We start from the raw sequence: 13,621 nt of genomic DNA, 5'->3' as shown, positions 1-13,621 counted from the left end.
CTGTCGCCCCTTTATTCATTGTTTAACCCCAGGCTTATTTAAAATGTTTTAGTTTTTACTCTAGCACATACAAAAGTCTATACTATAGTATTAGTGTGGGATTGTACTTCATATTTGAGTGGAAATATACTGAGAGATTCATATAGAGGTGTAGTTTATTTCTGGACTACTACCAGAACGACTGAGTTTGGGATTGTGATTTCTCTTGTAAACCAATACCGCCAGATCCTTGTATATTTGGTGACGATCCAGATTATTATTCCTGTTGGTCTCTATAGTCCAATACTATGGTAGCCTGACTACGGTCAAGGACAAAGGTTAGGGCCTGTTTGGCTATAGGAGCAGTCTAGGTCCTCTTTATCCACCATTGGAGAAAGATTCTAGAAGACACTCCTGACTGAATCTCGTGAGTACTGAACTTCAGACACATTTAGTTCCAGAACACACATTTTAAATCACTTATAAACTGGTGGCATGGACCGGTAAAAATAATACCTAATAAAATTTTAAAATATTCCTGTCGGGCATAACTATAATAGAAGTCCTAGAGCGAAAGCATAGGCCGAACCCTACCCTAGATTTAGACTAAAGGAAACAGTTGGGTTGCTGTCTAGTAGATATTAAGTTAAGGTCGTGTAGACAGTACCCCAGTTTCGTTTCTGGAACTACATATGTATTTTTAACTAATAAATATAAATTCAAAAATATTATTTTCCATTCTCTTCACTTAATTCACAAAATCCGCAAATAAGGTGTATATTTTCCCGATCTGATGACATTTTATTATAAAACCGGATGCGGGTATGCGTATCCTACAAAGGCCAATTTGGTTACTCGTCCCTGCATGCGGGGTCGAGCAGACACTGCCTAATATTTTTCATCATATCCAGGTACTGGTGGAAGACCAGTTACTAGCTGTCACCTGCTGTTTTATTCAATAACGGAGGCATTACTTAAAAGCAACATACCATTGATATCTTCAGCCAAATACTTTTACTTCATTTGTAAAAACTCTGTTTTGATTGATATGATTAAAATAGGAAAATGATGAATTTTCAATAGATTGAACAAGTAGTGGGAGGATATGTATGTGGGGATATGACATGTATGACATTATTGCTTTATGACATCCTCTATTTAGGAAAATTTACCGTTTTAAGACAAAAGCAACATTTAACTTTGCTTTACAGTATACACTTTCTTTCAAAGGAATTTGAAAAGATTTATAGATTTGAAAATTGAAGTCTGTATATAATACATCATGTGCATCAATTCAGTATAGTGTACATGTAAGTCATTGGTTTCAAGTGACAAAAAGATCACTTTCGGAACAGGAAGAGGACCTTCCATATTTTCCAAGTTAATGGTCAGAATGGTGATGTGTTTGGTTCATTTGATGTACCTTTTTCTCTTCTTTCTACTCAAAAGCAAAATACATATAATGAATGTTCCGATTAAATGTAAATTCTATCATTTAATGACAAGATTTAAAAGTAACAGTAAATGGTCATTGTACCTATAATAAGAGGTATTAAAAGCAAAAAATGCCAACAGTTAACCAGTATCAAAGCTGTAAGTCTATTGTAAAGTTTCATCCAATACATGTACAATTTGTACATGTATATTTAATTTGTGTTTTATTAATCTGTTTTGTTTTTTCCAGATTGATTTAGACATAATTGATGTTAGTAATCTGTTTAGTTTTTTCCAGATTGATCTAGACACAATTGATGTTGAAATCTGTTTTGTTTTTCCAGATTGATCTAGACACAATTGATGTTAGTAATCTGTTTTGTTTTTTCCAGATCGATCTAGACACAATTGATGTTAGTAATCTGTTTTGTTTTTTCCAGATTGATCCAGACACAATTGATGTTAGTAATCTGTTTTGTTTTTTTCCAGATTGATCTAGACACAATTGATGTTAGTAATCTGTTTTGTTTTTTCCAGATTGATCTAGACACAATTGATGTTAGTAATCTGTTTTGTTTTTTTTCCAGATTGATCTAGACACAATTGATGTTAGTAATCTAAATAGACAGTTCCTCTTTCGCAAAGAACATGTTGGCAAGTCAAAGGCCAAAGTAAGCAAGTATTTTATATACAAGAATGTCATGAATGTTTTAAAGTGCTCCAGACTCCAGCTAAATGTAAAAAATTAAAGTTCTAAATTTTCTAAAATCAGCAAATCAATATGTGTTACCTTAAATATGTAATGTTATAACATTATCCAGTTTGAGCTGTTGATGTCACTTTAATTCTCTGCTTAGGTTGATTATGATATAATTCATTTAGTATGTTCGTTATTTGTAAACAGTTGTGAACATTTTCTTCTCTGAAACAGATGGAATGAAAATGAGAATGAATTCCAAAGCAGAAAACATATTATTCATAAAATGAAGCTGAAATGTACAAAAAATGTACATTGAATTTAAAAATGTTATTTAGGACTAACAAAGAGGGGATTTCTACTAGCAAAATCAAGCTTTAACATGCATTGAAGTTTGTGTACAATTCTAATATTTATCTTTGAATCACCTTGGTCATTTTAGCGTTTATACTCTGGAAAATTGTATATTTATGATGTCAGTCTGACTCAAGCCGGTCCCAACTATCCACTTGCCTACAAACGCAATAGTGGGATAGTGGGGCTGGCTTAAAACTGTTATGATGTGAAACTCACATTAAACATTTTGCTTCATTTTTAATTAGACATGCATGATAGAACTAACTATTAGAATAGAGAATTGAAACATGAAATGTGTCCAAGAGACAAGAACCCGACCAAAGAGCAGAAAACATCTTTGTTAAATATAAAATTAAATGATTTTTATTTGTACTAACTTTTTTTTCCAGTAATATGTTGAGAGTAGTTACATGTACTTTAAATTACCAACATTCATTTCTTTAAATTATGTTCCAATTGCAGGTTGCCATGGAAAGTACATTGAAGTTTAATCCTAATGTGAAGATACAGGCATTCCATGACAGTATTATGAGGTAACCAGATTATAGAATGTCCAACTTGGTGTTTGTAGCTCTGTCTGTTCAAAGTGAAAACTTCTGTTAGATATTACCAATATGTTAAACCTCTGTTATTATGATTTACTTTATATTTGTTTAAGATACCATTATATATAGCAACACTCCAACAGCACCTACATATGGGATATATGGAGCAAAATTTTCCCCCCGAGCAGTCTTGAAAAATTAATGCATATACAAGTCTTCTATTTAAAATCTCCTAGTAGTGTCTAAATGTATATAACAATACAAATGCATTGATTTGAGTTACTTAGATTGATAAAATTGTACATTATTTTGAGATACGATGAAATAAAATATATTCCTTGTTAACATTTATTTGATAAAATACTTTTTATCTTTTCTTTTTTTTGTTTATTCAGACACAATAACTAAAGAGTTACCATTTTTTTCAGTCCAGAGTATGGCTTAAATTTCTTTAAACAGTTTAATGCAGTAATGAATGCCTTAGACAATAGAGGTTTGTATTTGTTTTTGCATGTTTACAGGGAGTTTGAGACAGAGTAATATTTTATGCACAAAGAAAATTTTGTCAAAAAATGATCAGCAATACAAGATCAACAAAAATGAGATCTTACTCCCGCTAAGACATAATTTTTTCGAGTCTTCAATGTTGTTAATGCACAAAGATCCGTTCTCTTAACATGCTTAAGGGCCTGTAATTTTGGTTTTTGGTCGAAACTATAGTAGAAAGAGGGAAACTGTTTACGGAAAAAATTATCACCAGGACAAAATTATCATTGACCTCCAGATGTCTTTTGGTTATAAATGTTGTTGGGTTGCTGTCTTATTAATATATACCCCAAATCTCTTTTTATTCATTGTTATGTTTTTTTATGTTTCAAAATTGAAATGACTACCTATTGGAATCTACAGTCAAAAGGGAAAAAGTTCATATTGGAAAACATGAATTACTGAATTTTGTGGTACTCTGGTTTATAAGACAAAAAAAGTCACACAAAATTAAATGCCATTCCAGTTCAGTTATCTTTAAAATAGCCTTGCCATTGAAAAAAAGCTCTTTAAGTTTGAATATAAAACAGTAACAAACCATTCTTGTAAACTGTAGAATAGGAATTTCTCCATGTTCTCTTCTTTTCTAAAAATTGATAGAGGGAAATAAAATCATTAAATGTTTAAAAAATACTGCCTTTTTAAGTCTTTTTTGTCACCTGCCTCAAACAAATATTTGCAAATGTTTATATCTGTTTGACAATCCATTTATCTGACATTTTAATTAAATTTTATCATGTAAACATTTCTACATGCTGTCAAACTATCAGCACCATTGACCAATTGTTGTTTTTTTTAGAGTAATGTCTCTTGGATATGTAAATAACTTGGAAAATCACAATTATAAGTGCTCCAGGTACATTTCTCATCAGTAAATGAGCAAGTGCTCGTACCTTTGTGATCTCCTAGTTTAAAGGTACACCTTGGATATTTTTCTGATATTTATTTCAGCTGCTAGAAATCATGTAAATCGTATGTGTTTATCAGCTGATGTTCCCCTCATAGAAAGTGGTACAGCTGGATATCTTGGACAGGTTCAAGTAATAAAAAAGGTAATTCAATAGTAAAAAATGATGGAAAATATTAGAGGTAAAAACATTCAGCTAGTTAGTTCCATTCTTAATTTTATTTTAGTTTTTGTAGTAATCCAGCATTCCCATTTATGAGATAGACTGTTCATAAGCCATTAGATGAAGGTCACAGGACCTATGTTATACAATTGAGTTGCTTTAATAATGATTTTGAGTGTTCATTACTTGTATTTAGTTTTATGAACCAGATGTAAAGATGCATTATCGGTATAATAGCAACGTCCAGCAAGTAGATCACTTTGACCTATATTGACATACTTAGTTATCCATCTTAGTTCAGATCTCTGGTACTATGAGACCTACATCATATAATAAGGTACATGTATAAGGATGCGTCTAGGGGATTATAGCCACTATCTTTTAATTGTAAGCCAGTCTGAGTTGTAAATTGACTAATATTAAGTTTAACTATGAGTTCAGATCTCAGATACTGTGTGATCCACAAACACATTTGTGTTATATGACTGAATCTTATGGAGCAAATGTATAAACTGTAACTTATATTTTAGTTCATTTCTCAGGTACTAAGTGACTTACAATTATATTATTTGTTGTAAGGATGCATTTAGAATCCAATAACAAAGTAGGTAATTTTGAGTTCAAAGTTTAAGTTAAGATCTAGAATACTGAATGCCCTACAGTCATATAAAACTTGGTAGAAAAATGTGTCTTAGATGTATAATTTATTAAGAATTATGTCTCTCTGACCTATATTTGTTGCTTCATTGAAATATAGTGAGTTTTATTTTTGATGATACATAAAAAATGATAACAGGAATCACCAAAAAATAATGGACAATACAACAGACAACTCCAACCACCAACACAAACTCTGAAAAGTTGACATACAACAAAGAAACAAAATATTTAGAATTTTGAATATCTTCATGTAAGATGCATTGTAATACCTACGTCAAACAAACACAACATTGTTTGTGGCTTTATCAGCTGGTTCCTCAAGATCTTATTCTAGATATGGGGCTTTTGATTTTCAGTCTCTAAATAGTTATCTTCATAGTACTTCAATGTGTTTGTCAACAATGTCCTTTACTTAATTATGCCCTGCCTATGATAGTAGAGGGGCATTATGTTATCTGTTTGTCGATTAGTCTGCCTGGTATCAGGTTAAGGTAGTTTACCATAAAAGTGGGGTCACATCAACATGAAACTAAGTTCACATTTTTATGATTGTTTGCCAAATAAGGGTTTTGACTTATCATGTAGGGACTGATTGCATGGTTTGCTATAAATCTGAAATTTGCTGAATCAAATTTTTTGATGTTTGCATTTAATTTATATATGTTTTAATGTATTTAACAGGGTTTAACAGAATGTTATGAATGTCAACCAAAACCTCCACAGAAAACTTTTCCAGGTTGTACGATACGTAATACTCCATCAGAACCAGTGCATTGTGTTGTGTGGGCCAAACATTTATTTAAGTATGTGGTTTGAACAGTATTCTCACTCTCATGGCTATTCTCAGTGTATTAATGCACAAATTCAAAATTTTCTTTGTAAATCAAAAGACTTACATCAACAAGGCCTTTTATCAATTTAACACAGAAAATTATGTAGAAAGGCCATGTCTTGTACATGATTTTTGCCATTGAAGTGCTAGGGAAAAAGTTTTTATCATTTGCTGAAGCACTTGTGTTTATTTATTAAATAAATAATTCTTAAGTACTATGAGAGTTTAAAACTAACAGTGTGCCATCTTCAATAAAATGCAGTTGCATATTTTTCAAAACCAGGAAGTAGACCTCTTTTTTTATCTTAGTAACATGATTAGTGCAAACCGTAAATATCAGATATTCAGATATTCTTGCATGTTATGCAAGAATAACAACAGAGGGTGGCCAAAAGTATTCATCAAATATGGCTGTCGTGTGAACTTATTGACTGCATCATAAAATGAAAGTAATTTTATGCAATAAATAAATGAATATAAAACAAAACAAAACCTTTTAATACTTAGTTAGGTGTCCCTTTAATCTAATAACACGACAAATTCTCCTAGGAATTGAGTCATTTTAGTGTGACGTCCATTTCCATTAAACTAGTACACAATTTTATATAGGGGCCAGCTGAGGACCACCTCCGGGTGCGGGATTTTCTCGCTGCGTTGAAGACCCATTGGTGGCCTTCTGCTGTTGTCTGTTCTTTGGTCGGGTTGTTGTCTCTTTGACATATTCCCCATTTCCATGCTCAATTTTAAACTTCTAATGAAATTTTAAGAAATACTTTGCCAGATCCTTAATACTTACCTGTACAGTTCATCGTTTGAATTTATTCTATACACCCGGACCTGATGTTTCCTTTGAAATACAACCATACATTTTCAATGATATTCCAATTGAGTGATTGTGCTGGCCAAGTCATATTTTTAGGTGTGTTCTCACTATGTAAGCTTTGGTTGAACAAGCCCTATGTACTGGCGCATTGTCTTCCTATAAAAATTGTCATTTTCAGGGAATTGTCTAACAATAATGGGCCAAATATAATGGTCCAGAATGCTGATACACTTGTCTGCATTTATTTATCCCTTAACCTTCATAAGTGTCCCTACTCAGTTGATAGCAGATACATCCCCTCACCATTGCGCTGAATTTTCAGTCACTTTCCACTTAGTCCGGTCTCCAGCCTTCCAGCCTTCCCCTGGCTTCTTTCACACATATACGCGCCCGTCCTGTCTGACACACACTTGAGATTCATCACTGAATATAACCTTTTCTTCATTTGTATTGAGTTGTCCACCACCTCTTTTCCCTACACCATGAACAATTTTTATGCCCCCGCTGTAGCGGAGGGGCATTAAGTTTTACCCTTGTCCATCTGTACATACTTAAGTTTCATAACATTTGGTTGAGGCAAACTCAAGTTAGAGAACTGAAATCAATTTTGGGACGTAGGTACATACGTACATCCGTACGTCCCAAAATTAGTTTCCGTTCTCTAACTTGAGTTTGCCTCAACCAAATGTTATGAAACTTATACACAATGCTAATTACCACAAAACACAGATCAAGTTTGAATTTTGGTGGGGTCACTTTAACCATTCTAGAGTTATGCCCCTTTATAAATGGAAAAATTGCAAAATTTTTAGTTTCCGTTCTCTAACTTGAGTTTGCCGCAACCAAATGTTATGAAACTTATACACAATGCTTATTACCACCAAATACAGATCAAGTTTGAATTTTGGTAGCGTCACTCTAACTGTTCTAGAGTTATGCCCCTTTATAAATGGAAAAATTACAAAATTTTTAGTTTCCGTTTTCTAACTTAAGTTTGCCTCAACCAAATGTTATGATTTATATACAATGCTTATTACCACAAAACACAGATCAAGTTTAAATTTTGGTGTCGTCACTTTAACCGTTCTAGAGTTATGCCCCTTTATAAATGGAAAAATTGCAAAATTTTTAGTTTCGTTCTCTAACTTAAGTTTGCCTCAACCAAATGTTATAAAACTCAGATCAAGTACAAATTTGGGTAGCGTCACTTTTATAGTTCTTGAGTTATGTCCCTTTATAATGTTGTATGCAAGCTGGGGCATCATCTGTGTCCATGGGGACACATTCTCCATTTATCTTTCCATACAGTCCCCGAAAAAATCAATGATTCCTCAATCGTTGTCGTACAGTACGTTTAGATACTTGAACATCCATTTGTTCATTAAACTTTGCAGTTATATCAGCAAGCGGTGTTCTAAGATCTTGTTTTCCAATCCTTTCCAGCTGCAGGTAGTTCCGGTCCATCATTGCTCGAGGCCTCCCTGATCTAGGACGATTCTTTTTTGTCCCAGCGTCTTGAAGTCTTCTGATAATACCAAATATTGTAGACCTAGGCTGTTGTAATATTCTTGCAATGTCAAAAATTTTTTCTCCATTCCTAAAATCTACAGCAACTCTTTTAATGTCAGTCCATTGACAAATCCTTCCCTTCCTGCCCATGGCTTTTACACATGAAAACAATAACAAAGATGCATCTGACAACAATATGACGTATACTGCCACATGACAAAACACGATTTTTATATTAGAAATACAGACTTTCCCTTGTTGTTAATAAAGGATTGATAAAATTGACATTGAATGTCAAGTCATTATATTTTTTGGAATTTCTGCAGCCATATTTGACAAATAGTTTTGGCCACCCTCTGTATATCAAACATTCATAGTTCATGTAATATGTTTAGTTAATGTTGTGATATATATATATTGTTTGATTGATCTAAAACTTTGTTATTTAATAGATTTTAAGCTTAATAAATGGAACAAATGCTGTTCTCAACACCAAATTTGAATGAACTAATTACATGCATGACTTTATACAGATGATATACAAATTTAACCAAGATCTTTGAAATTCTACCTACAGAAAGGCAAAAAGTGTTTGAGTTAGCGTTTATATTTCTAAGGAAGTGCTTGATTTCTAAATAGAATTGTATACACATATTGATTACCGTCTTTAGGTGTGTATAAAACGCATTCATGCATAGTACGCACCTCCTTTTTCACCCTAGAAACTTGAGAAAAAAAGTTTCTTCTTATTCTTTACACGCAGGGACTTTCTTGAAAAATCCCAACTTGAAACTTGGTAAAATGCGTTCATTGAAAATAATTTCTTTTTCGGAGACAAATTGAACTCCAGTCCTGGTTGATTACAGGATCATGAAACTATTGTTGCAGATTGAACAATTTAGCAAACAATGTTTGATTCTTTATTGTTTCTATGGATGTGTTTGATTGAGAACAACAGGAAGTGTTAAATGGGGAAGTTGTTTAAATGCAAATTGTAGTCAGTGAATCTTGTACACATCATTACGAATATTCTTAAATACACAATAAATGAATAAATTGTAATATTTAAGTTGATAAATTAGTGCTGAAATAAATTTTAATCTCTGCTAATTTCATTTATTAAGTCTCCCAAACGAAGTTTGGGAAGACTTATTGTTTTTGCTCAGTTCTTATTATTATTATTATTCTTCTTCTTCCGCCGCTTTTAAATTTGAACTTGTCCGCACCCGTTCTCCAAAACCGCTTGTCAGATTAACTTAGGGTTTCACAATATGTTAGACTAACATGTCTAGTGGTGCAATCAGGGTTTTGTTTGTGCAATGGGGTTTATAAAGGGGTACTTTGAGGGGCAAAAAGAAAAGAGGGTTTTACTATAGAACCCTATGGGATTTTATTTTTTTAAATTTTCAAATGATTATCAATTGAAAACCGTTCGTGATAGACACAATCTTTTTAATTGAAAATGTTCTAAATGATAAAGCCCATTAAATGAAATACAGGGTTAGTCCCCAGGGGTCACCCCCACCCCCTGCCTTTTAAGAAAGTTCTAATACCTTGTAAGTGGTCAAGATCCCCACCCCTAAACCATATATATTCTGGTTTGTCATGCTAAGATGGTTTAATTGATATACAGGATTAGTCCCCAGGGGTCATCCCGACCCCCTGCCATTTGAGAAAGTTCTAATATCTTATAAATGGTCGAGATCCCCACCCCTAAACCATATATATTCTGTTTTGTCATGATAAAGTACATCAAATGTAATACAGGGTTAGTCCCCAGGGGTCACCCCCACCCCCTGCCATTTAAGAAAGTTCTAATATCTTCTAAGTGGTCAAGATCCCCACCCCTAAACCATATATATTCTGGTTTGTCATGCTAAGATGGTTTGAATGATATACAGGATTAGTCCCCAGGGGTCATCCCGACCCCCTGCCATTTGAGAAAGTTCTAATATCTTGTAAATGGTGGAGATCCCCACCCCTAAACCATATATATTCTGGTTTGTCATGATAAAGCACATCAAATGAAATACAGGGTTAGTCCCCAGGGGTCACCCCCACCCCCTGCCATTTAAGAAAGTTCTAATATCTTGTAAGTGGTCAAGATCCCCACCCCTAAACCATATATATTCTGGTTTGTCATGCTAAGATGGTTTTTAATGATATACAGGGTTAGTCCCCCAGGGGTCATCCCGACCCCCTGCCATTTGAGAAAGTTCTAATATCTTGTAAATGGTTGAGATCCCCACCCCTAAACCATATATATTCTGGTTTGTCATGATAAAGCACATCAATTGTTATACAGGGTTAGTCCCCAGGGGTCACCCCCACCCCCTGCCATTTAAGAAAGTTCTAATATCTTGTAAGTGGTCAAGATCCCCACCCCTAAACCATATATATTCTGGTTTGTCATGCTAAGATGGTTTGAATGATATACAGGGTTAGTCCCCAGGGGTCATCCCGACCCCCTGCCATTTGAGAAAGTTCTAATATCTTGTAAATGGTCAAGATCCCCACCCCTAAACCATATATATTCCGGTTTGTCATGATAAAGCACATCAAATGAAATACAGGGTTAGACCCCAGGGGTCACCCCACCCCCTGCCATTTAAGAAAGTTCTAATATCTTCTGAGTGATCAAGATCCCCACCCCTAAACCATATATATTCTGGTTTGTCATGCGAAGATGGTTTGAATGATATACAGGGTTAGTCCCCAGGGGTCATCCCGACCCCCTGCCATTTGAGAAAGTTCTAATATCTTGTAAATGGTTGAGATCCCCACCCCTAAACCATATATATTCCTGTTCGTCATGTAATGAACATTTGAATGACGTATAGGGCCAGTCCCCAGGGGTTCCTCCCCACCCCCAATGTTCTAGTATCTTGTAAATGGTCGAGATCCCCACCTCTAAACCATATATATTCTGGTTTGTCATACCAAGATGATTTGAATGATATACAAGGTTAGTCCCCAGGCATCTCTAATGCATATAACTTTACTGGACCAAACCAATTTTCACTGGACGTTGCCCAATGTCAGGCGACCCTGGGAATTACGAATTATGGGAGCTTCGTTTGGGAGACTTCGTAACAGCATCCTGTTACAATCATTTCTTGTTGTTTGTTGGTACTCATTGAATCGTATAATCCGGATTATCACACTCTTATTGAATGTCAATTAGGAAGTCTAATTGTTGTCAAAACAAATCAATTGACAGATTAATTTTGTTCCTTAATCTAATCAGTACAGTTTACTATATGGCATTGACATGTCTGCAATTATGATTTGTATGAAGGTTTTTTTTAAAAATGTTACAAAGTAAAAACGTGTTTAAAATCATCCCTTTTTTCAACTTTACAATTGTTAAAAGTCACATGACACATGATCACCTGATACTACGAAAGTAAAAAAATCAATGACAGTCGCTATCATCAAATGGACGTGTTTCGTTCATTTTTCATACATTTACCTTCTGTATACACCTTTCCACTCTCCTGTCAATCATCAGTTAATTGACCAATCACATGTGGTAAATTTACCACATGTGTAAACATTTTGTAGCAGCACGTGTTGTCGGCCATAACCTCGGTCAAACATTCCTATTTAAACAGTTAATTTGATCTAACATTTCTTGAAATTTTCACAATTAAATCATCCAGAATTTGTTTTTGGGAAAGGAATCAATGTTAGAGGGTAGAGGAAGGTCAATTTGTCAACTTGAAACAATAAAAAATTTGTTTCAATGTATGAAAGTTATTAATATATCAATTAAAAAGGAATATAATGGCAGTGCTTATTGTTTTTGAAATATTGTTTACATGCTATTTTGAAAAATAAAAAAATATATATATTCTGAAACACAAGATTTCAATTGGTGTACAAACTGAGTTGAAATTGATATTTTTTGCATTAATTTAAAAGTTTAAAATCCTTGGTTTAAACAATTAAACATGCAAGGTAGTATGTAAAATTTCTGGAAATTACAATTATAATATAGTAAAGATACAGCAACAAAATAATTGACACCTTTCCAATTTCAATTACAAAGAACAATTCAAATGTTAAAATATTTGTACTTGGAAGCAGTTTAAACTGAAAACTTCACGTATTGATCATCTTTTGAATTGACATATTTTATACAAAATTTTAATTTTCCAGTATAATATTTATACAAGAAATATTCCATGTTCTTTAACAATCAAATTGTTTTAGAGATAATGTAAGTTTTCTCACCTTAAAATTAATCTGGATGAAAAATTATATACAACCTCGTTGGAATGAGATGGAAATAAGAATTACTGATCTGAAAGTCTGCATGGAATGATGTAGTGAATCAGATATTTGTAGTCTTTTTGTGTACAAAATGTATAAAAATGAAAGTATTTATGTTTGTTATGCCCTCATCGCTAGCATTTTGTTATAAGACAGAGGGGAAACTGAAATAATAATAAAAAAATATATTTCAATAGATGCTTCATAACAAGTAAGATAATGTTTAATTTTGATATGACTTGGGTCTACTGTGAGAGTATTTGCTGATTGTACTTGACCTTTTTCAAATTTTGTGTATGAATTAAAAAAAAATGAAAGGAAGTGAGAAGTATCGGATATATTTTATTTTCTTTATTTGAAAAAAAGGGTGAGTACAATGTGCAAAGATTCCTGTTAAGGACAAGAGTTGTATATAAATTTAAAACAAAGACGAACTACAATGACCAAATATTTATGTAAGCAAATAATAAATAATTTTCTTTTCTTCTTTATTTTTTACTTAGTGATAGAATTTTAATTACCATAAGTTATCTATGGATATAAAAAAAGAAATCCGGTTAAATGTTATTTGATAAATAATCTAATAGCTACTGGAGCAAGGATGCTTGTTTTACAAGTTGACCCATGCTGTGTTTTTCTACACAGTAAACACACTTATCAGCATTCATTAGCCATGCTTAATTAAACCTGTAATTTATCTTATCAATCATGCAATATTATATTCTATATCTAGTTGTTAGATTATATTTTTGGGGAGTGAGGGTAATTTAATAGCTTGAAATTTGCAAAAGTATTTTAATTGTTTCTTTTTATTCAGTATAAATAGACATAATTTCTTCAAAATGTCATCAATTTATCTCTCTCAACTCTTCAGGAGTAACTATTTCATCATAC

General features: G+C 33.1%; 2 protein-coding genes across 5 annotated transcripts in view; both read left to right on the top strand.

The window, feature by feature from the left end:
- LOC127701268 (nuclear factor of activated T-cells 5-like) overlaps positions 1–13,621 on the top strand; it is a 347,248-nt gene that overhangs the window by 185,840 nt on the left and 147,787 nt on the right. The window lies entirely within an intron of this gene.
- LOC127701287 (SUMO-activating enzyme subunit 2-like) overlaps positions 1–13,621 on the top strand; it is a 37,165-nt gene that overhangs the window by 3,695 nt on the left and 19,849 nt on the right. The window contains exons 2-6 of the mRNA XM_052205154.1: positions 2,001–2,084; positions 2,930–3,000; positions 3,441–3,505; positions 4,510–4,610; positions 5,970–6,091. Of these exons, the coding sequence (XP_052061114.1) occupies positions 2,001–2,084; positions 2,930–3,000; positions 3,441–3,505; positions 4,510–4,610; positions 5,970–6,091 (443 nt within the window). The remainder of the gene's footprint in view (positions 1–2,000; positions 2,085–2,929; positions 3,001–3,440; positions 3,506–4,509; positions 4,611–5,969; positions 6,092–13,621) is intronic.

The sequence above is a fragment of the Mytilus californianus genome, unplaced genomic scaffold (genome assembly GCF_021869535.1).
Source record: "Mytilus californianus isolate M0D057914Y unplaced genomic scaffold, xbMytCali1.0.p SCAF_5, whole genome shotgun sequence".
Lineage (NCBI taxonomy): Eukaryota > Metazoa > Mollusca > Bivalvia > Mytilida > Mytilidae > Mytilus > Mytilus californianus.
The sequence above is the reverse complement of the archived record's forward strand: the minus strand, read 5'-3'. Positions and strand labels throughout refer to the sequence as shown.